General features: G+C 41.0%; 1 protein-coding gene across 2 annotated transcripts in view; it reads right to left on the reverse strand.

The window, feature by feature from the left end:
* Positions 1–24,723, reverse strand: part of KCNAB1 (potassium voltage-gated channel subfamily A regulatory beta subunit 1) — a 421,013-nt gene that overhangs the window by 260,448 nt on the left and 135,842 nt on the right. Inside the window, exon 1 of one of the 2 annotated variants that reach the window (XM_060011249.1) lies at positions 682–1,621. The exons of the other annotated variant lie outside the window; for it this stretch is intronic. Within the exon in view, the coding sequence (XP_059867232.1) occupies positions 682–902 (221 nt within the window). The 5' untranslated portion in view covers positions 903–1,621. Of the gene's footprint in view, positions 1–681; positions 1,622–24,723 lie in introns of those variants that run through there. 2 annotated transcript variants of the gene reach the window in all.

The raw sequence follows: 24,723 nt of genomic DNA on the forward strand, positions 1-24,723 counted from the left end.
TTAAAGAGAATATCAACCATTACCAGGAAGATTTCCAACTCTAGAAAGCAACATAGAGGAAGAGGGAGCTTAAAAATGTATGAAGAAACCAGCGGTATTACAACAATTGACTTTTTCTCCATATTTCACAACAAGGTCTGCATTGTATTTCAAGCAGTAATTTAGGTTTAAGTATGTCAGTGTTCAAACTAACTTACCATTATAGGTGTTTCTTCCCTGCAACAAAACTTCCTTAAAAGCTTTCATACCATTTGTTACCTTGGGCTTTCAAAAGATAAATTATACAGTACTAGATAGAAACTATTTTTAATAGTATAATCACAGAAACTACAGTCTATACCATAAAATAGGACAAGCACATTTGCTCTTGAAAAGCTGCCCTGATCTCAATACCAGTTTCCAGCAGCTGTGTTATTCTCTGCAGACTGGAAGTCATATGGCTCCCAAGGTATTCATAACACTTTAAAATATACAAAATGGGCCACAGTTTTTAAATCCTATACATACACAACACAACACAACCACCTTGGGTTTTCCTAAGGAGCTATTTTAAAGACACCTGAGAATTCTAAATTAAGCAGCCCACCAATGAGTAAGTCACTTTTCAAAACCACTGAACTGTCTCCACTGTACCTGTATAGAACACGGAAACCCAGGAGAGAGAGAATCTTACATCCATACCTATATTTCATGCCAGTCTGCTTTGCGGTGGACTCTTTGAGAGAGATGTGATGCTGAGGGGTGAAGGTCCCCAGGCTGCGTGCGATGATAGCGACCGTGCGGAATTTGGCCCGGGCTGCGTTCACCACATTGGGGGCGGTGGAGCTCTGCTTGCTCAGAAGTCGCTCCTCGCCATTCCGACTCTTCAAATTATGCTCTGTGCAGGCTATGGAGACTTGCATTGCTTCCCCGGGCAGTGCACGGTCCCTCTCAGAACCCCGGAACACAAGCAGTCAAGAGAGGTCGAGCAGTTGGGAGGGTCTGCTTGTCTTTTAACCCCTCCTTGCTCCCCCTTCCTCGGGGCCGGGGAGTCCTTGCAGCTGACTTCAGAGCCAGGGAAAGTGGCAGCAGTGACTGCGGTGCAGGACAGAGTCCCAGGCACCGAGAGAAGTAAACAGCTAGCCCTGAAGTTGTCACAGCAGCTGGAGCGCGGATCAGACTGGCAAATCTTCCCGGGCAGTAATCTCGGTTGATTAAACAGCCAAATCCATGTAGTCGGGAGGCTTGGGCAGACGCCTGGAGCTAAGCATTTGTGCTGACTGAACGCAGCCCTGCCAGGAGCCTGTCCGCGGTGCCTGAATGCGGGCTCGCCTCTGGGCGATGGCTCAAATCCACGCAGGCATACCGCAAGATGCGCCGCCAGCACCCTCTGGACCACAGGCAGGATGCTCTACTGGCGCTCTGAGCATCCCAAGAAGCAGCTAATCGCAAGCCGCTCCCTGGGGACCGGTGGTCTCCAGCCACTCCGGCTGTCAGCTCCCTCCCTGCCCCACTCCGGGAGGTCGTGGGGGCTCCTCAAGACCCCTCCCCACTCATTTTCAGGCGGAAGCCTGGGTCATTGTGTCCGCACCAACACGGGTTAGCAGCTGCACGCAGGAGCAGGAAGGTCCCTTTAAAGAGCTCCTCGCCTTTGTGTGCGACGCGAAGGCAAGAATCACTTCCAGCAGACTCTTGCTGTGATAGAATCTGGAGAGCTGCTCTTAAAGGGGGGCTCTGCCCAGGCTCAGACCAAATCCCGCGGCGGCACAACAGTTGGAACCGGGGGAAGGCAGGACGGGGGTGCTCCTGCCACGGAACATGCCAGTGAATGAACACGTGAATACTCTGTGACTGGTTTGTTAAATCACAGCTTGAAATCCCTGTTATTAGCCTTACCAGCGTTTATTTCCCCTTTGCACATTACTTCTTAAGCCAATAACTTTGAAGTTTACTGAAAAGACACAATGCAGACTTTTCAGAGTCAAGTCACCTAACTCACTGCCAAATCTCTTCTGGCTCCCAAAGGAGGGTGAAGGATGGGCGAAGAGGCAGCAATTTGGCACCACCCAGAAGGGGTCTGCACTAGGTAAGCTGCAGGTCCAAGTCACCATCCAGGAAGGTCCAGGCCAGGTGGCTGGAACTGTGTACACTGCCCGCTGGTCATCTATGACCCATTGGTGAGGACAAGCATTATCCCCAGGGCAAGGGTAGGCAGCAAGACACCTCCTGTCATCTCAGAATGTTCCTGTGAGGCAGGAACACTGCCTGGTTCAGTAGTAGGTGCAAAGCAACTCCTCAGTAAATGTGGTTGAACCAAACTAAGCACCAACTGGCTGATAACAATTTCTCTCTCCATTTGAAATGCACAGAAGTCAGACAGTTTTTTTAATAGATGTACTTACAATAAAATTGTGCCTTCTGCACAATCAGTTCTCTAAACTGGTTTCCAACAGAAACTGCTGTCAAGCAAAAAGGAACTGTGTTTAAATCAACAATATTTATGAGCACCATCTCTGTACTAAGCATTAGAGAGAAATATGGAGAAAAAAATATAGCACTATCCTTCTCCTCAAGGAACTGGCAGCCTGGATGGGAAGGATAAAACAATCAGTCTTAAAGAGGCTAATGAACAATGTCAGAGGTACATTAGTGTTTAAATGAGTGGTACCGACACCAAGTACACTAGAGTTAATAAGCAGGGGAGTGATTACAGGAGGCTAGAGAAAGTTCCTCATTTCCCTACACTTCTACTGAATGCCTGTTAGGTACCTGACTGCTTGTTGCTGGGATACAAAATAGCTTACATGGAGGCTGGACCTCAAAGAGCTCATGGATGCCCAGGCAGCCCTCATAGACTGCGGGACTTTGCCTGGGACATGAATTTGATTAGCTGGAGAGCAGAAGGTCAGTCTTCCCAGAGATTGGCTAGGGTGAGGAGAACACACACTGTGGCTGTGTCAATGTGATAAATATAAATATATATATATATATATATATATAGAGAGAGAGAGAGAGAGAGAGCGAGAGAGAGAGACAGAGACAGAGACAGAGACAGAGAGACAGAGGGAGAGAGATGGCAGTTCTGACCACTTATTCCCAAATTAAGTTGTAGGAATGAAATTTTCAAGTAGAATAGGTACCTGTTTTGAATTCCATTCCAGACATGAATCATAACACCTTTTTTTTTTTAACATCTTTATTGGAGTATAAATGCTTTACAATGGTGTGTTAGTTTCTGCTTTATAAAAAAGTGAATCAGTTATACATATACATATGTTCCCATATCTCTTCCCTCTTGCGTCACCCTCCCACCCACCCTCCCTATCCCACCCCTCTAGGCGGTCAAAAACCACTGAGCTGATCTACCTGTGCTATGCAGCTGTTTCCCACTAACTATCTATTTTACATTTGGTAGTGTATATATGTCCATGTCACTCTCTCACTTTGTCACAGCTACCCTTCCCCCTCCCCATATCCTCAACTCCATTCTCTAGTAGGTCTGTGTCTTTATTCCCCTCTCACCCCTAGGTTCTTCATGACATTTTTTTTTTCTTAGATTCCATATATATGTGTTAGCATACAGTATTTGTTTTTCTCTTTCTGACTTACTTCACTCTGTATGACAGACTCTAGGTCTATCGACCTCACTACAAATAGCTCAATTTCGTTTCTTTTTGTGGCTGAGTAATATTCCATTGTATACATGTGCCACATCTTCTTTATCCATTCATCCGATGATGGACACTTAGGTTGCTGCCATCTCCTGGCTATTGTAAACAGAGCTGCAATGAACATTTTGGTATATGACTCTTTTTGAATTATGGTTTTCTCAGGGTATATGCCCAGTAGTGGGATTGCTGGGTCATAGGGTAGTTCTATTTGTAGTTTTTTAAGGAATCTCGAAACTGTTCTCCATAGTGGCTGTACCAATTCACATTTGCACCAGCAGTGCAAGAGTGTTCCCTTTTCTCCACACCCTCTCCAGCATTTACTGTTTATAGATTTTTTGATGATGGCCATTCTGACCAGTGTGAGATGATATCTCATTGTAGTTTTGATTTGCATTTCTCTAATGATTAATGATGTTGAGCATTCTTTCATGTGTTTGTTGGCAATCTGTATATCTTCTTTGGAGAAATGTCTGTTTAGGTCTTCTGCCCATTTTTGGATTGGGTTGTTTTTTTGTTATTGAACTGCATGAGCTGCTTGTAAATTTTGGAGATTAATCCTTTGTCAGTTGCTTCATTTGCAAATATTTTCTCCCATTCTGAAGGCTGTCTTTTGGCCTTGTTTATGGTTTCCTTTGCTGTGCAAAAGCTTTTAAGTTTCATTAGGTCTCATTTGTTTATTTTTGTTTTTATTTCCATTTCTCTAGGAGGTGGGTCAAAAAGGATCTTGCTGTCATTTATGTCATAGAGTGCTCTGCCTATGTTTTCCTCTGAGAGTTTCATAGTTTCTGGCCTCACATATAGATCTTTAATCCATTTTGAGCTTATTTTTGTGTATGGTGTTAGGGACTGTTCTAATCTCATACTTTAACATGTACCTGTCCAGTTTTCCCAGCACCACTTATTGAAGAGGCTGTCTCTTCTCCACTGTATATTCTTGCCTCCTTTATCAAAGATAAGGTGACCATATGTGTGTGGGCTTATCTCTGGGCTTTCTATCCTGTTTCATTGATCTTTCTGTTTTTGTGCCAGTACCATACTGTCTTGATTACTGTAGCTTTGTAGTATAGTCTGAAGTCAGGGAGCCTGATTCCTCCAGCTCCGTTTTTTGTTCTCAAGATTGCTTTTGCTATTCGGGGTCTTTTGTGTTTCCATACAAATTGTGAAATTTTTTATTCTAGTTCTGTGAAAATGACAGTGGTAGTTTGATAGGGATTGCATTGAATCTGTAGATTGCTTTGGATAGTAGAGTCATTTTCACAATGTTGATTCTTCCAATCCAAGAACATGGTATATCTCTCCATCTGTTTGTATCATCTTTAATTTTTTTCAGCAGTGTCTTATAATTTTCTGCATACAGGTCTTTTGTCTCCTTAGGCAGGTTTATTCCTAGATATTTTATTCTTTTTGTTGCAATGGTAAATGGGAGTGTTTTCTTGATTTCATTTTCAGATTTTTCATCATTAGTGTCTAGGAATGCCAGAGATTTATGCACATTAATTTTGTATCCTGCTACTTTACCAAATTCATTGACTAGCTCTAGTAGTTTTCTGGTAGCATCTTTGGGATTCTCTATGTATAGTATCATGTCATCTGCAAACAGTGACAGCTTTACTTCTTATTTTCCGATTTGGATTCCTTTTATTTCTTTTTCTTCTCTGATTGCTGTGGCTAAAACTTCCAAAACTATGTTGAATAAGAGTGGTGAGAGTGGGCAACCTTGTCTTGCTCCTGATCTTAGCGGAAATGGTTTCAGTTTCTCACCACTGAGGACGATGTTGGCTGTGGGTTTGTCATATATGGCCTTTATTATGTTGAGGAAAGTTCCCTCTATGCCTACTTTCTGCAGTTTTTATCGTAAATGGGTGTTGAATTTTGTCAAAAGCTTTCTCTGCATCTATTGAGATGATCATATGGTTTTTCTCCTTCAATTTGTTGATAAGGTGTATCACATTGATTGATTTGCATATATTGAAGAATCCTTGCATTCCTGTAATAAACCCCACTTGATCATGGTGTATGATCCTTTTAATGTGCCATTGGATTCTGGTTGCTAGTATTTTGTTGAGGACTTTTGCATCTATGTTCATCAGTGATATTGGCCTGTAGTTTTCTTTCTTTGTGATATCTTTGTCTGGTGTTGGTATCAGGTTGATGGTGGCCTCGTAGAATGAGTTTGGGAGTGTTCCTCCCTGTGCTATATTTTGGAAGAGTTTGAGAAGGATAGGTGTTAGCTCTTCTCTAAATGTTTGATAGAATTCACCTGTAAAGCCATCTGGTCCTGGGCTTTTGTTTGTTGGAAGATTTTTAATCACAGTCTCAATTTCAGGGCTTGTGATTGGTCTGTTCATATTTTCTATTTCTTCCTGGTTCAATCTTGGCGGGTTGTACATTTCTAAGCATTTGTCCATTTCTTCCAGATTGTCCATTTTATTGGCATAGAGTTGCTTGCAGTAATCTCTCATGATCCTTTGTATTTCTGCAGTGTCAGTTGTTACTTCTCCTTTTTCATTTCTAATTCTACTGATTTGAGTCTTCTCCCTTTTTTTCTTGATGAGTCTGGCTAATGGTTTATCAATTTTGTTTATCTTCTCAAAGAACCAGCTTTTAGTTTTATTGATCTTTGCTATCGTGTCCTTCATTTCTATTTCATTTATTTCTGATCTGATCTTTACGATTTCTTTCCTTCTGCTAACTTTGGGTTTTTTTTGTTCTTCTTTCTTTAATTGCTTTAGGTGCAAGGTTAGGTTGTTTATTCGAGACGTTTCCTGTTTCTTAAGGTAGGATTATATTGCTGTAAACTTCCCTGTTAGAACTGCTTTTGCTGCATCCCATAGGTTTTGGGTTGTCGTGTCTCCATTGTCATTTGTTTCCAGGTATTTTTTGATTTCCTCTTTGATTTCTTCAGTGATCATTTCGTTATTAAGTAGTGTATTGTTTAGCTTCCATGTGTTTGTATTTTTTACAGATCTTTTCCCGCAATTGATATCTAGTCTCATAGCATTGTGGTCAGAAAAGATACTTGATACAATTTCAATTTTCTTAAATTTACCAAGCCTTGATTTGTGACCCAAGATATGATCTATCCTGGAGAATGTTCCATGAGCACTTGAGAAAAATGTGTATTCTGTTTTTTTTGGATGGAATGTCCTATAAACATGAATTAAGTCCATCTTGTTTAATGTATCATTTAAAGCTTGTATTTCCTTATTTATTTTCATTTTGGATGATCTGTCCATTGGTTAAAGTGGGGTATTAAAGTCCCCTACTATGAATGTATTACTGTCAATTTCCCCTTTTATGGCTGTTAGTATTTGCCTTATGTACTGAGGTGCTCCTATGTTGGGTACATAAATATTTACAATTGTTATATCTTCTTCTTGGATCGATCCCTTGATCATTATGTAGTGTCCTTCTTTGTCTCTTGTAATAGTCTTTATTTTAAAGTCTATTTTGTCTGATATGAGAATTGCTACTCCAGCTTTCTTTTGGTTTCCATTTGCATGGAATATCTTTTTCCATCCCCTCACTTTCATTCTGTATGTGTCTCTAGGTCTGAAGTGGGTCTCTTGTAGACAGCATATATACGGGTCTTGTTTTTCTATCCATTCAGTCATCTAAGTCGTTTGGTAGGAGCATTTAATACACTTACATTTAAGGTAATTATCGATATGTATGTTCCTATTCCCATTTTCTCAATTGTTTTGGGTTTGTTATTGTAGGTCTTTTCCTTCTCTTGTGTTTCTTGCCTAGAGAATCATAACATAACCTGCAGTTGAGGTTTAAATTACATTGTGGAATTTCATCCTCTACCTTCCATGCTCTTCCCACTCCTTATTTTAAAAAATAAATATACTGCCTACTGTTCAGTCGCTAGAAAGTAACTTCAGGATGGGGTGAGGGTTGTAGAAAGGGACAAATGAACCTAGGCTTCCTTTTTTACCCTCAACTCCAAGGAAGTAGTTCCTGAAGCAAAGCTTTTTTCCCTGGAATAAACAACAGTGGGCAGAGAGGAAGCAGATCATTAGAAGTTTTATTTTTTTCATGCTAAACTGGCTCATCGGGGATGGTCAATATGAATCAGGAAAACAGTCAAAGTGAAAAGAGGAAGAAGTGGGAGGAATCAGAATGAACAGCTCAGAAGTGGGGTGGGGGTGGGGATAAAGCATCCTGGAAAGCAAGACGGAGCATAGTGATTACCATAGGGCCAGAGGGGTCAAGAGCCAGTGGCTCTGGCTTAGGCACTGACTGAGGGGGAGGAGGTGTGGGAAGGCAGCTAAGGGGTGAGGTATGAGAGCTGCCAGTTCTACAGGGAGGAGGGAGAGTTTCAGGGTGTGTGAGGTCTGCACACAGTTAACTGAGTGGCTTTCAGGTTTGCCAGGAACTAGCAGAGCAACACCTGAAAGCATATCCAAGACCAGAACAGGGCCTAGGTTATCAGAATAAAACATGCAAGGCAGAGCACTTCTGAGTCACCTACTCAGCCCCAACAGGACCAAGCAAGGCACCTTGTTTAGAGCAGGCCCTCACTCTATAAATAATTTAGAGAGGGAGATAAGGAAGCTTAGCGGGGAAAGAGGGAAGCAGGGAGGAAGGAAGAGGTATGGGATGATGCCAAAATCTTGGATAAACTTGAATCCTTTAAAAAAAAAAAAAAGAAAGAAAGAAAAAGAAAACCCTGCACTTTCTAGTTTTGCACAGGCTGCTCACTTGAAAGGTACCAATAACTGCCCCACATTCATGTCTGCACCTCTTGTGTATAGACAAGTATCCACCTTTAGTACATGCCTCAAAGAGAATCAAAGGACTGAGGCCAGAGGAATGCTCACAGTGCCTCCTTCTGGCTGCCCACAGTGAGCCTTTCCAGATCTGACCCTACATGGGCTTTCTGACAGCAAGCCAGCAGCTTGGTGACATACCCCAGCTGTGCTCACCCTTCGCAGCATCAATGGAGCAGTAGGTCTCAGGGGTCCAGAAATTAGATAATGGTTGCTGTGAGAATGCTCATTCCTCCTAAGTTTGTGCTAACAGGTCACATCCCAATTAAGTTGGGAAAATTAAATTTCAAATATGTATCTTTCCATTGTCACACAATAGGATTTGGAGGATTCTCACTATTATTATTTCAGGTTCAAATAAGACACACAAATGATACAAATATAGATGTAGATATAGATACAGATGTAGCTATTGCTATGAATAGAATTGGGCCCTCCCCAAATTCATATGTTGAAGTCCTAACCCCCTAAGTATCTCAGAATGTGACTCTATTAGAGAGTTTCTTTAAAGAAGTAATTGAGGTAAAATGAGGTCATTACAGTGGGCCCTAATCCAACATGGCTGATGGCCTTATAAGAAAAGGAGACTAAGACACTCACAGAGGGAAGATCATGTGAAGACACAGAGAGAAGGAAGCCATCAGCAAACCAAGGAGAGAGGCCTCAGAAGAAATCAACCCTGCTGACACCTTGATCTTGGACTTCTAGCCTCTAGAATTGTGAAAAAAAAAATAGATTTCTGTTGTTTCAGCCACCCAATGTATGGTATTTTCTTACAGCAGTCCTAACAAACTAATACAGCTATAAATATTGTTTTTATTTTAATTCTTATATTATTGGTCAAGAGAAACTATTGGAATTCTCCAAAGAAATGCTCCTGAAAGTCATTATTAGGCCATGATGGATACCATTATCATGCCACTCTACACATCCTAAGCAAATATTACAAATGTGCTCCAAAGAAGAGTTCCAAATACAACCCATTTATTCCTTTCCACCAAGTCATGAAGCCTCTACAGGGTGACTCTTGATACAAGAGGTAGTGGTTTTCAAGACACTTCTAGTACTTGTTCTTAATGATCTCCTTATTCTGCCAGTTCACCCTTTTACGAGCTTGCTTTATCCTGGGCATCCAGAATTGGCAACCTCAGAAATGTCATGAGGCAATGGAGATAGGCCTGCACTGGCGGGCCTAGGCCTTGCTGTAAACCCGGCTCTGTCACTTTGCCTGTGACCTTGGGTGTTATTATTATTCCATATGCCTCTGTTCTTTCACCTGAAACAGGAGAGGGATACGTATTTATTTCCAAGATCTTCTTTTGTGCTATAAGATTCCCTGAGGTGCTTTTACAGAGAGATGCGGAGGTTGCAAGATTACAAAGAGTTATCACTTATTCTGCAGTTGTGCCTGGGTCTCAGCTGGTCTCTATTCATTACCTGATATTTGGGATTCTATGGCATTTATGTCAAAGGGTCACTGGGTCATGGTGACAGAGCTGGTTAGGAAGAGACCCAGGCTGGTTAACGTGCACCCTGTCTTCTCATGCTCGTCCATAGAGTCTTTATGGTAACACGGGAGGACTCTAGGGTGTGGGCTCAGTTGGAGCTGGGTGTGAATCCCAGCTCTGCTCTGCCTCTTCTTCCCATGTGCCACTGAGGGGGACGCTTAACCTCCCTGCCTCTATCCTCATAGAAAAACAGGGTGCCCGAACATTCCTCTCCAGATGACTCTGAGAATGGCATGAAATAGTGCGTGACCCACAGCAGGCACTTGGTAACTGATCAATATCCATTTCAATTTATTAAAAGCAGGCTTTTGGGAAGTCATTCACCTCCTCCCAAACAAGCTCACCCAGAGACCTCAGCAATTACCAATATCAGTGACACTTACACAGCACTCCCTATGTCCCGGGAACTCTTAGGAACACTTTACACATATTAGCTCACTTAATCCTCACATAATCCCAAGAGGAGGTGCTATGTTATCAACTCCATTCTACAGATGAAAAAACAGGAGACACAGAGAAGTTAAATAACTTGCCCAAGGTGACGCAGGCAGAGACCTGGGATTTACCTCAGGGTAGCCTGCCTCCAGAGACTTGGTTCTTAACCACTGTGCATACTGCTCCTCACTGCAAGGACTTCCTCTGAGAAGGGCTTTAAATGGTGCCATTTTATGACTATAATTTGAAGGAAGTCCTAGTCTTACTATGAATGAGGGAAAGAAATTCAATATTGAAAGTCTAAAAATTTCAGTACAATTAAATCAGCCATGCTTGGTAGCTTTTGAGTATACCTTTTTATCAACCTTTCAAATACTTCATAATACTTTATTCTTATTACTCAAGAAAAAGAAAATTTCCCAGTTACCTGGCAAATTTCTGTTTGATTAATTTCCCACAGATAAAGTCAGAACCAAATGACTTGTGCTGAGTCCACTTATAACTTATGGTTTATATTCCATTGGAAACCACAGCCTGTGGGAGCCCGGAAGCATTTAATTATGCAGCCAGGCAAAACTGGATTCATTCAAAACAGAAAAGAATCTGTTAATATCTGAAGAATTTTAAACATGCAAATGTACAGATGGCAAGCCACTTTATGTGCCTATTATTTGTGATTAAAAGAGAAATTTTTAGGGTGAGAATTTCCTATTTATTAGAAATACTTAACACGTGGGTTTGGAGAACAATTTATTACATTCTGACAAATTGAACCAGCCATGAAAATTAGCAGGGGCCCACATTTGCACAGGCACAGGTTTTGGAATAATAGAGAAAGTAAAATTGAGAGGCCAACTGAAGACACAGACCTACTAGAGAATGGACTTGAGGGCATGGGGAGGGGGAAGGGTAAGCTGGGACAAAGTGAGAGAGTGGCATGGACATATATACACTACCAAATGTAAAATAGATAGCTAGTGGGAAGCAGCCGCATAGCACAGGGAGATCAGCTCGGTGCTTTGTGACCACCTAGAGGGGCAGGATAGGGAGGGCTGGAGGGAGGGAGACGCAAGAGGGAAGAGATATGGGGATATATGTATATGTATAGCTGATTCACTTTGTTATAAAGCAGAAATTAACACACCATTGTAAAGCAATTATACTCCAATCAAGATGTTAAATAAATAAATAAATAAATGTTAATATGTCCTCATAGAAAAAAGAAAAAAAGAAAAAGAAAACACTCAAGGCTATGCTGAATAGAAAAAATTTCCAGATGTCTACCCTTCTGCTTCACAGGAAGAAAAGTTTCAACAGAGAACCCCTACCAGGAACCCTGAGGACAGGCTCAATACAAATCTTCTCATACTCCAGGCCACAAGTCCAAAACCAAATATAATTAAAGAATGGTTAAGCTTCTCAATGAACACTTAAACTATACCCTCAGCCACTGATATTTCCTTAATTTGAAATTTCTGACACATCAGATGTATCAGCAAGATCTCCAATATTTATCCATCACTTTATACATTCAAGGCAAGGTACCATAGTGCTACAGGAAGCAGGTGTGGAAGAATAAAAAATTCACAATTCAGACTATTATGCCCAGGCTTCTTCATGGAAAGTAATTTCTCATAAGCTTGTCTGGAACCTGGATGTAGAGCTGGGAGGAAATAGGGAAAGAAGGTCTATTTATTTTTTTTACAAATGTCATTAGTTCTTCCTAAATTATTAACCATTAGTATAATTTCTGCCATTGCCTTATAATACAACAAGCTGGTCAGAAATATTTGCCATGTTTTTGGATAAAAGATTTTCCTAAAGAGCTTAACACACAGAGAATTTGTTTTCATAGATAATTAGAATTATTGTACTTCATCCAATTTAAGATACCATTAACCACAAGATACATCATTATTTTGTACACCACTAAAATAGAAATTGTGGCCAATTAATTACAAAACAATGCTTTTTTTCATCCCTCAAACTTTCAATTTTCAATTTATCAAAAGAATCTTTTTAGACTTACATTTTTCTGCCCAAAATTTCATTCTTGTACATACATACAAAAGAAAATGTAAGGGCAATAAATTGGTTAAAGTATTCCCAAAATGTATTCACATTCAGAATTTTTTTTTTGGCTGCATTGGGTCTTCGTTGCTGTGCGCAGGCTTTCCCTCGTTGTGGTGAGCGGGGGATACTTTTCGTGGTGGTGCATGGGCTTCTCATTGCGATGGCTTCTCTTCTTGTGGAGCATGGACTCTAGGCACGCGGGCTTCAGTAGTTGTGGCACGCAGGCTCAGTAGTTGTCGCTCATGAGCTCTAGAGCGCAGGCTCAGTAGTCACAGTGCACGGGTTTAGTTGCTCCGCGGCACGTGGGATCTTCCCGGACCAGGGCTCAAACCCATGTCCCCTGCATTGGCAGGCGGATTCTTAACCACTGCGCCATCAGGGAAGCCCTTACATTCATATTTTGATGCTTCTGGATGTTTTATTCAGAGTCATCAATGTCCACATCTCTCCACACAGTCATCCTTTGTGTTGGTAATGCAGGAATTTTTTAAAAACGTGCTCAACTATAGTCTCTGGCAGTTTATTCCAAGCTGTTGACACCTACTCTGAAAGTTGCGATGCACACTTACAGGCACTGACAACCACATCTTGATGGTCACATAGCCGGGAGCAACTAGAGACCAAATCACTATTTCAGCAAAGGAAAACTATGTGCTTCAAAGAATTGATGATTTCTGAGATAGTTTATTATAAACTCTTATTTCATGGCAATTTAAATCTAAAATACTGGAGAAGGAAGGAAGGGAGGGAGGAGGGAAAGATTTTTGAGCACCCACTATGTGCCAGGCATTGTGCCAAAGGCTTCTACATCCATTATCTCATTCCAGAAGAAAGGAAGAAAAAAAAGCTAGCCTTTGTTAAGCATGTAAGTTAATTGAGTTCTCAACCTAGTGTTCTATAACTCAGTGGAGTTACATAAGCATTCATCTTCACTCCTCCAAACTGAGAAGTGAATCAGACTCCAAAAGAGCTTTCCACATAAAGTCACCATGCCCAATGGGGCTGAGAAAAATAAGCAAACTGAAGGTCTTTCCAAAAATACGTTAAGGGGTAAAAATTCACTTGTTTCAGTTCAAATCTGTTGGTCTTCTTAGGGTGAGAAAAGCCACTATTACACATGTCACTCTACGGCATAATGTCTAATATATTTTTATAAAACATGTATTCTTTCACTTCTTTATTCTGTTCATTTTCAAAGGGAAGATGTTGTAAAAGAAGCAGATCTAAGATCCTATGGGATTCTTTCTCATTTAAGTCTTTCCCTGTGGCAGATCACAGGAAGTTCTTGTAAGAGACGCTTCAAGCTTTCACCACATTTAAAATGAAACTCATTTTGGACGATATAAATATCAGGTTCTCACCTTATGCTCCATCAAGTGCTTGTATTGTCTGAAGTTTTTACAATTTACATGCATTACTCTTGTAAGTAAAATAAAATAAAAATTTTAGCTCTCATGGTGGCTTCTAGAGTCAATTATAGTAATCCTGAGGATGAACTGACCCTTTTATTCACTATTCCACATCGAACTGCAAACCCATCAGAGGGAACCATGTGATCATCGTAGCCACCAGCTGACCCCACAGCCACCTTGTGCCTCCCTTGGACCCACCCAAGAATTTCTGAGCCTTCTTTATGATACACCAGAAATACATCAACACGTGGCACAACTCCTACAGCAGAACACCTACTGAACGCTGGCAGAAAACCTCACACCTCCCAAAAGGCAAGAAACTCCCCACGTACCTGGGTAGGGCAAAAGAAAAAAGAATAAACAGAGACAAAAGAATAGGGACGGAACCTGCACCAGTGGGAGGGAGCTGTGAAGAAGGAAAGGTTTCCACACACTAGGAAGCCCCTTCGCGGGCAGAGACTGTGGGTGGCGGAGCGGGGGGAAGCTTCGGAGCCGCAGAGGAAAGCACAGCAACAGGGGTGCGGAGGGCAAAGCAGTGAGATTCCCGCACAGAGGATCGGTGCTGACCGGCACTCACCAGCCCGAGAGGCTTGTCTGCTCACCCGCCGGGGCAGGCGGGGCTGGGAGCTGAGGCTTGGGCTTCGGTCGGAGAACAGGGAGAGAACTGGGGTTGGCGGCGTGAACACAGCCTGAAGGGGTTAGTGCACCACGGCTAGCCAGGAGGGAGTCCGGGGAAAAGTCTGCACCTGCCGAAGAGGCAAGAGACTTTTTCTTCCCTCTTTGTTTCCTGATGCGCGAGGAGAGGGGATTAAGAGCGCTGCTTAAAGGAGCTCCAGAGACGGGCGCGAGCCGCGGCTAACAGCGCGGACCCCAGAGATGGGCATGAAACGGTAAGGCTGCTGCTGCCGCCACCAAGAGGCCTGTGTGCAAGCACAGGTCACTATCCACACCCACCTTCCGGAGAGCCTGTGCAGCCCGCCACTGCCAGGGTCCCAGGATCCGGGAACAACTTCCCTGGGAGAAGGCACCGCGCGCCTCAGGCTGGTGCAACGTTCCGCCAGCCTCTGCCGCCGCAGGCTCGCCCCGCACTCCGTACCCCTCCCTCCCCCCAGCCTGAGTGAGCCAGAGCCCCCGAGTCAGCCGCTCCTTTAACCCTGTCCTGTCTGAGCGAAGAACAGACGCACTCTGGCGACCTACACGCAGAGGCGGGGCCAAATCCAAAGCTGAGCCCCAGGAGCTGTACGAACAAAGAAGAGAAAGGGAAATCTCTCCCAGCAGCCTCAGAAGCAGTGGATTAAAGCTCCACAATCAACTTGATGTACCCTGCATCTGTGGAATACATGAATAGACAACAAATCATTCCAAACTGAGGAGGTGGACTTTGCGAGCCAGATTTATGATTTTTTTCCCCTTTTCCTCTTTTTGTGAGTGTGTATGTGTATGCTTCTGTGTGAGATTTTGCTTTCACCATTTGTCCTAGGGCTATATGAGTCCGGTTTTTTTTCTTTTTAAAAAAAACGTTTTTTCTTAATAATTATTTTTTATTTTAATTATTTTGTTTTATCTTACTCTTTCTTTCTTTCTTTCTCCTTCTTCCTTTCTTTCTTTTCTTTCTTTCCCTTTCTTTCTTTCTTTCTTTTCTACTTTTTCTCCCTTTTACTCTGAGCTGGGTGAATGAAAGGCTCTTGGTGCTGCAGCCAGGAGTCACTGCTGTGCCTCTGAGGTGGGAGAGCCAACTTCAGGACATTGGTCAACAAGAGACCTCCCAGCTCTACATAATATCAAATGGCAAAAATCTCCCAGAGATCGCCATCTCAACACCAGCACCCAGCTTCACTCAACGACCAGCAAGCTACAGGGCTGGGCACTCTATGCCAAACAACTAGAAAGACAGGAACATAACCCCACCCATTAGCAGAGAGGCTGTCTAAAACCATAATAAGTCCACAGACACCCGAAAACACACCATCAGACGTGGACCTGCCCACCAGAAAGACAAGATCCAGCCTCATCCACCAGAACACAGGCACTAGTCTCCTCAACCAGGAAGCCTACACAACCCACTGAACCAACTTTAGCCACTGGGGACAGATACCAAAAACAACAGGAACTACGAACCTGCAGCCTGCAAAAAGGAGACACCAAACACAGTACGATAAGTAAAATGAGAAGACAGAAAAACATACAGCAGATGAAGGAGCAAGATAAAAACCCACCAGACATAACAAATGAAGAGGAAATAGGCAGTCTACCTGAAAAAGAATTCAGAATAATGATAGTAAACATGATCCAAAATCTTGGGAATAGAATAAACGCAAGAAACATTTAACAAGGACCTAGAAGAACTAAAGATGAAACAAGCAACAATGAACAACACAATAAATGAAATGAAAAATACTCTAGATGGGATCAAGAGCAGAATAACTGAGGCAAAAGAACAGATAAGTGACCTGGAAGATAAAATAGTGGAAATAACTACTGCAGAGCAGAATAAAGAAAAAAGAATGAAAAGAACTGAGGACAGTCTCAGAGACCTCTGGGACAACATTAAACGCACCAACATTCGAATTATAGAGGTTCCAGAAGAAGAAGAGAAAAAGAAAGGGACTGAGAAAATATTTGCAGAGATTATAGTTGAAAACTTCCCTAATATGGGAAAGGAAATAGTTAATAAAGCCCAGGAAGCACAGAGAGTCCCATACAGGATAAATCCAAGGAGAAACACGCCAAGACACATATTAACCAAACTGTCAAAAATTAAATACAAAGAAAACATATTAAAAGCAGCAAGGGAAAAACAACAAATAACACACAAGGGAATCCCCATAAGGTTAACAGCTGATCTTTCAGCAGAAACTTTGCAAGCCAGAAGGGAGTGGCAGGACATATTTAAAGTGATGAAGGAGAAAAACCTACAACCAAGATTACTCTACCCAGGAAGGATCTCATTCAGATTTGATGGAGAAATTAAAACCTTTACAGACAAGCAAAAGCTGAGAGATTTCAGCACCAACAAACCAGCTTTACAACAAATGCTAAAGAAACTTCTCTAGGCAAGAAACACAAGAGAAGGAAAAGACCTACAATAACAAACCCAAAACAATTTAGAAAATGGGAATAGGAACATACATATCAATAATTAAGTTAAATGTAAATGGATTAAATGCTCCCAGGAAAAGACACAGACTGGCTGAATGGATAAAAAAACAAGCCTCATATATATGCTGTCTATAAGAGACCCACTTCAGACCTAGAGACACATACAGATTGAAAGTGAGGGGATGGGAAAAGATATTCCATGGAAATGGAAACCAAAAGAAAGCTGGAGTAGCAATTCTCATATCAGACAAAATAGACTTTAAAATAAAGACTATTAGAAGAGACAAAGAAGGACATTACATAATGATCAAGTGGTCGATCCAAGAAGAAGATATAACAATTGTAAATATTTATGCACCCACCATAGGAGCACCTCAATACATAAGGCAAATACTAACAGCCATAAAAAGGGAAATCGACAGTAACACTTTCATAGTAGGGCACTTTAATACCCCACTTTCACCAATGGACACATCATCCAAAATGAAAATAAATAAGGAAACACAAGCTTTAAATGATACATTAAACAAGATGGACTTAATTCATGTTTATAGGACATTCCATCCAAAAACAACAGAATACACATTTTTCTCAAGTGCTCATGGAACATTCTCCAGGATAGATCATATCTTGGGTCACAAATCAAGGCTTGGTAAATTTAAGAAAATTGAAATTGTATCAAGTATCTTTTCTGACCACAATGCCATGTGACTAGATATCAATTACAGGAAAAATCTGTAAAAAATACAAACACATGGAGGCTAAACAATACACTACTAAATAACCAAGAGATCACTGAAGAAATCAAAAAATACCTAGAAACAAATGACAATGGAGACACGACGACCCAAAACCTATGGGATGCAGCAAAAGCAGTTCTAACAGGAAAGTTTACAGCAATACAATCCTACCTTAAGAAACAGGAAACATCTCAAATAAACAACCTAACCTTGCACCTAAAGCAATTAGATAAAGAAGAACAAAAAAACCCCAAAGTTAGCAGAAGGAAAGAAATCATAAAGATCAGATCAATAATAAATGAAAAAGAAATGAAGGACACGATAGCAAAGATCAATAAAATTAAAAGCTGGTTCTTTGAGAACATAAACAAAATTGATAAACCATTAGCCAGACTCATCAAGAAAAAAAGGGAGAAGACTCAAATCAGTAGAATTAGAAATGAAAAAGGAGAAGTAACAACTGACACTGCAGAAATACAAAAGATCATGAGAGATTACTACATGCAACTCTATGCCAATAAAATGGACAATCTGGAAGAAATGGACAAATTCTTAGAAATGCACAACCTGCCAAGACTGAACCAGGAAGAAATAGAAAATACGGACAGACCAATCACAAGCCCTGAAATTGAGACTGTGATTAAAAATCTTCCAACAAACAAAAGCCCAGGACCAGATGGCTTTACTGGCGAATTCTATCAAACATTTAGAGAAGAGCTAACACCTATCCTTCTAAAACAGTTCCAAAATATAGCAGAGGAAGGACCACTCCCAAACTCATTCTATGAGGCCACCATCAACCTGATACCAACACCAGACAAAGATATCACAAAGAAAGAAAACTACAGGCCAATATCACTGATGAACATAGATGCAAAAGTCCTCAACAAAATACTAGCAAACAGAATCCAATGGCACATTAAAAGGATCATGCACCATGATCAAGTGGGGTTTATTCCAGGAATGCAAGGATTCTTCAGTATATGCAAATCAATCAACGTGATACACCTTATTAACAAATTGAAGAATAAAAACCATATGATCCTCTCAAACGATGCAGAGAAAGCTTTTGACAAAATTCAACACCCATTTATGAAAAAAATCCTCCAGAAAGTAGGCATAGAGGGAACTTTCCTCAACATAATAAAGGCCATATATGACAAACCCACCGCCAACATCGTCCTCAATGGTGAAATACTGAAAGCATTTCCACTAAGATCAGGAACAGGATAAGGTTGCCCACTCTCACCACTCTTATTCAACATAGTTTTGGAAGTTTTAGCCACAGCAATCAGAGAAGAAAAGGAAATAAAAGGAATCCAAATCAGAAAAGAAGAAGTAAAGCTGTCACTGTTTGCAGATGACATGATACTATACATAGAGAATCCTAAAGATGCTACCAGAAAACTACTAGAGTTAATCAATGAATTTGGTAAAGTAGCAGGATACAAAATCAATGCACAGAAATCTCTGGCAATCCTATACACTAATGATGAAAACTCTGAAAGTATAATCAAGAAAACACTCCCATTTACCATTGCAACAAAAAGAATAAAGTATCTAGGAATAAACCTACCTAAGGAAACGAAAGACCTGTATAGTGAAAATTATAAGACACTGCTGAAAGAAATTAAAGATGATACAAATAGATGGAGAGATATACCATGTTCTTGGATTGGAAGAATCAACATTGTGAAAATGACTCTACTACCCAAAGCAATCTACAGATTCAATGCAATCCCTATCAAACTACCACTGGCATTTTTCACAGAACTAGAATAAAAAATTTCACAATTTGTATGGAAACACAAAAGACCCCAAATAGCCAAAGCAATCTTGAGAACGAAAAAAGCAACTGGAGGAATCAGGCTCCCTGACTTCAGACTATATTACAAAGCTACAGTAATCAAGACAGTATGGTACTGGCACAAAAACAGAAAGACAGATAAATGGAACAGGATAGAAAGCCCAGAGATAAACCCACGCACATATGGTCACCTTATCTTTGATAAAGGAGGCAGGAATGTTCAGTGGAGAAAGGACAGCCTCTTCAATAATTGGTGCTGGGAACACTGGACAGATACATGTGAAAGTATGAGATTAGAACACTCTCTAACGCCATACACAAAAATAAGCTCAAAATGGATTAAAGACCTAAATGTAAGGCCGGAAACTATCAAACTCTTAGAGGAAAATATAGGCAGAGCACTCTATGACATAAATCACAGCAAGATCCTTTTTGACCCACCTCCTAGAGAAATGGAAATAAAAACAAAAATAAACAAATGGGACCTAATGAAACTTCAAAGCTTTTGCACAGCAAAGGAAACCATAAACAAGACCAAAAGACAACCCTCAGAATGGGAGAAAATATTTCATATGAAGCAACTGACAAAGGATTAATCTCCAAAATTTATAAGCAGCTCATGCAGCTCAATAACAAAAAAACAAACAACCCAATCCAAAAATGGGCAGAAAACCTAAATAGACATTTCTCCAAAGAAGATATACAGATTGCCAACAAACACATGAAAGAATGCTCAACATCATTAATCATTAGAGAAATGCAAATCAAAACTACAATGAGATATCATTTCACACCAGTCAGAATGGCCATCATCAAAAAATCTATAAACAGTAAATGCTGGAGAGGGTGTGGAGAAAATGGAACACTCTTGCACTGCTGGTGGGAATGTGAATTGGTACATCCACTATGGAGAACAGTATGGAGGTTCCTTAAAAAACTACAAATAGAACTACCCTATGACCCAGCAATCCCACTACTGGGCATATACCCTGAGAAAACCATAATTCAAAAAGAGTCATATACCAAAATGTTCATTGCAGCTCTGTTTACAATAGCCAGGAGATGGCAGCAACCTAAGTGTCCATCATCGGATGAATGGATAAAGAAGATGTGGCACATATACACAATGGAATATTACTCAGCCATAAAAAGAAACGAAATTGAGCTATTTGTAGTGAGGTGGATGGACCTAGAGTCTGTCATACAGAGTAAGTCTGAAAGAGAAAAATAAATACCATATGCTAACACATATATATGGAATTTAAGAAAAAAAGTGTCATGAAGAACCTAGGGGTAAGACAGGAATAAAGACACAGACCTACTAGAGAATGGACTTGAGGATATGGCGAGGGGGAAGGGTAAGCTGTGACAAAGTGAGAGAGTGGCATGGACATATATACACTACCAAACGTAAAATAGATAGCTAGTGGGAAGCAGCCGCATAGCACAGGGAGATTAGCTCGGTGCTTTGTTACCACCTGGATTGGTAGGACAGGGAGGGTGGGAGGGAGGGAGACACAAGAGGGAGGAGATATGGGAACATATGTATATGTATAACTGATTCACTTTGTTATAAAGCAGAAACTAACACACCATTGTAAAGCATTTATACTCAAATAACGATGTAAAAAAATAAATAACTAAAAATTTTAAGTTATTTTATCTATTATAAATTTATCACAAATTCTGCTGAGAGGAAACAGTGAGACATGGAAGCAAGAAGGAAAAAAAAATCATGCATTTATCCAGACTTCCAATTTTTAAGAGTTTTGTCAACAGCATCTTTTGGTTTTCGGGTTTTTACTTTTCTACGCATGGTTTTGTGGTGGTCGTTACTGATGTTGCTGTTGTTGTTCTGTATAAGTGAATACTGTTCAAGCTATGTATCAGTTACCTCATGCTATCACTTGGCATTTGTTCATTTGTTTTTTCATTTTTGGACATTACCTATCCTTAAGTCAATTATTTTTCCTCACCATGCATTGCTCACATTAATATGCATTTTTCATTGTTCAGTTGCCAAGTTCTATGAGGCAAAGAGGCAGAGGACTCAGCGCCTCCTCACAGGGCTCCCTTCCTGGCTGGGGCATGTACAGACATTCAGTGACGATTACTGCCTACCCTATTACGTCAGGACAATGGTATAGCCAATACACACTCTAGAGGAAGAGAGAGCGATCACTGGGAGTTGCGGCAGTTAGAGAAACTATGGTGGTGTCAGAAAAGATCTGAAAGATTGAGTACAGAGAATCTCCCAGGCAAGGAAAGAGAGTAGGGGAGAGAGGCTACATCAGCAGAGGAAGCAGCTGTAGCAAAGATGAGGAGGTGGAGGAGCTTACTGGGGAATAATGACTAATAATTTTGGATGGGACCTTGTTTGAAAAAGGGATTTACATAAGAAATTATGCAAAACAAATGTACATAAATCAATTGGAGTCTGTTGAGAATAGCCTGGAATAAAATTCTGGGTGAAGACTCCCCCCTCGGGGCAGTTGGGAGAGGTTGAAGGTAGAAAGTTCATCAAGGATTCTGATCCAGGGTGTAAGCAGTATTTTTGGAATATCCATCTGGAAGCCAATAGGGTGGCCTGGAGATGTAAGAGACTCAATACAGGAAGACAAGTAGAAGACCGTTGGAATCAGCCAGCCATAAGGTAAAACCTGCTGATGGAGGAATGATACTTCCTACTGCCAGTTCTGATAGATGGGAAAATGTTCACAATGCACTGTGAGCTGAAAAAACAGTTCACAAAATAATATGCACAGTATGAGCCTATTTTGACAGAAACAAAAATCACCTATCTCTGCAGATAAACAAAAAGATATACGCAAATATATTCTTATATTGGATATATGAGATATACCCAAATACTATCAGTAGTTACCTGTGGGTGGTGGAACTATGGATAATTTTTATTTTCTTTATTTTGATAGTATATGATTTTCTGCTATGAATACATATTATTTTTGTATTATGGAACAGAAAAAGTGGTACCTAGAGAAAAGAAGTGATGATTGAAGCATGAGGAGCCTGTAGGTGTACTTATCAGGGAGGAAAGACTGATGACTTTTAAATTTTTTATTTCACAGCACCCAGTACTGTGGGATTAATGCCACTAAGCCAACTCAGCTTAATTTTTAACACACAAGTATCTGGGAGCAGGTTATCCTAGATGTGACCATTAAGCTTTGCTGACTGATGTGGAAAAAGTTAGCAAATTAAATTACTGTTTATTTTTTTCTCTACAGATCTGTTTTGGATTCCTGCTGGGGAGGCAGGCAAGAAGTGGTCTGATCCACTAATGACAGCAGTAGTTAAACATGGACTATTAAAGGGACTTTTGGTAAGAGTGACTATGAATTCTCCCAACCTAAGCCTGGATGACCCTCCCTGGAGTTGGCCTCTACTAAAAGGAAGGAACCTATGCAAGTCCATAGCTAATTGAGTTAAAGCAAGCTGAGCTTCTCAGGAGAAAAGGACATGTCTCAACCATCCTATCACACAGTTGTGCAGAGGAATGCTTTACTAATTCCCCTTGACTGAATAAATGGATTTATACCAATCCCCGGGGGTAGTGCCAGAACTGGGTGGAAATCTGCTAGAGAAATCAAACCACTATGTTGAAACTTCTAAGACATCTCTGATAATTGTTGTTTTTCCCCAGTATTCTGCATTCACCCTTTGCCCTACGTTTTACTTCTTTTTTACAAAGTTCCATGGTGATGAAATGAAAGAGGGGAGAAATGTAATATGGTATTTCTGTGCAGATGTTAGAAATATTGACAAAGGAGTAGAAATGAGGGGTTGGGGAAAGGAAAAAATTGTAGCAAAAATCAAACATAGGGATTGATTTGGAAGAGAGACACAAAGCTTGAGCATAATCTGCTGACTGAACTCCCTGGGGAGGCAGTTGGTCAGGTCTGGGAAAAGGTCAGGGTATTAGTTTCCTAGGACTGCCATCAAAAATTATCACAAACTTGATGGCTTAAAACAACAAATATTTATACTCTTACGATTCTGGAGGCCAGAAGTCTGACATCAAGGTATCAGTAGGGCTATGCTCTAGGGGACAATTCAGTCTTTGCCTCTTCCAGCATTCCTTGGGAATGTATTATTCCAGTCTCTGACTCCACCTTCAGATGGCCTTCTCCTCCATGTGTCTGTGTCTTCTCTTCCGTCTCTTAGACACAAGAACACTTGTCATTGGGTCTGTATTACCACCTAGGTAATACAGAGCGATCTCATTCCAAGATCTTTAACTTCATTACATCTGTAAAGATACTTTTTCCAAATAAGGTCACATTAATAGGTTTCAGGGATTAGGACATGGACATATCTTTTGGGGGCTTCCCATTCAACTGACTGTAGTCAGCTTGGGAAAGGCATGGTTTAAGTGGGAGGAGGATAGAAGAAAAATGGGGAGAGGAGAAGGCTATGGACTGCACTTGCTTTCCAATCTGACAAGAGAGTAAAACTGAAAATACAACAAAACAGTCTGAGACTGTATGGGGATGTAAAGGCATTCAGAGTACAGGTTTGAGCAGCTCTCATCTGAGAGTGGTTTCTTTGATGGGGTGAGAAGAGAGGAACAAGAAGAGTTCTCCTCAGTCAAATGAGGGAGGTGGGCCTGCCCATGCCCCACACAGAAGTTCTTTGCCCAGGGACGACAGGACTGGCTTAGGCATAGAGATCACACGTAAAGTATCCATAGGAAAAGTTCATCAATCATCACATCCATGGTGAGAATGGAATGACTCACTAAATAGAGGGCCTCTCTGGAAGGAGCATTGGCCTGGGCAGGGGGTGGGGGTGAGATAATGGTGCCTGGACTACTTGGGAGGTAGAAGCAGCATAACACAGTCAACTGGCAATGAAACAAGTAGGATGGAAGCTATGAGGTATACGAGCTATGGAGGAACTAGCAAGGCAATGATAAAACCCCAAGAAATGGCTCCTGGTTTTTTACTATTATTACCATATTCCGGATCAAGGTTTTTGTTTATCTTTCTTTTCGGTAAAAGTTTGAACCATCATGTCAGCAGAGATGTTGAAATCTGGTAGTCATAGCATTATGTGGTCCAGGACTAGAGCATCTCAAGTTCAGCTGGAACTTGAATTCCAGACTCAGTTATGAGAAAAGAGGATTTCAGTCATATGACTCATGTTAAGACCAAGGAGCCGGGAATGACATCAAATCCAAAAGGACTGAGCACTGCTCATTAAA

The sequence above is a fragment of the Delphinus delphis genome, chromosome 4 (assembly GCF_949987515.2).
Source record: "Delphinus delphis chromosome 4, mDelDel1.2, whole genome shotgun sequence".
Lineage (NCBI taxonomy): Eukaryota > Metazoa > Chordata > Mammalia > Artiodactyla > Delphinidae > Delphinus > Delphinus delphis.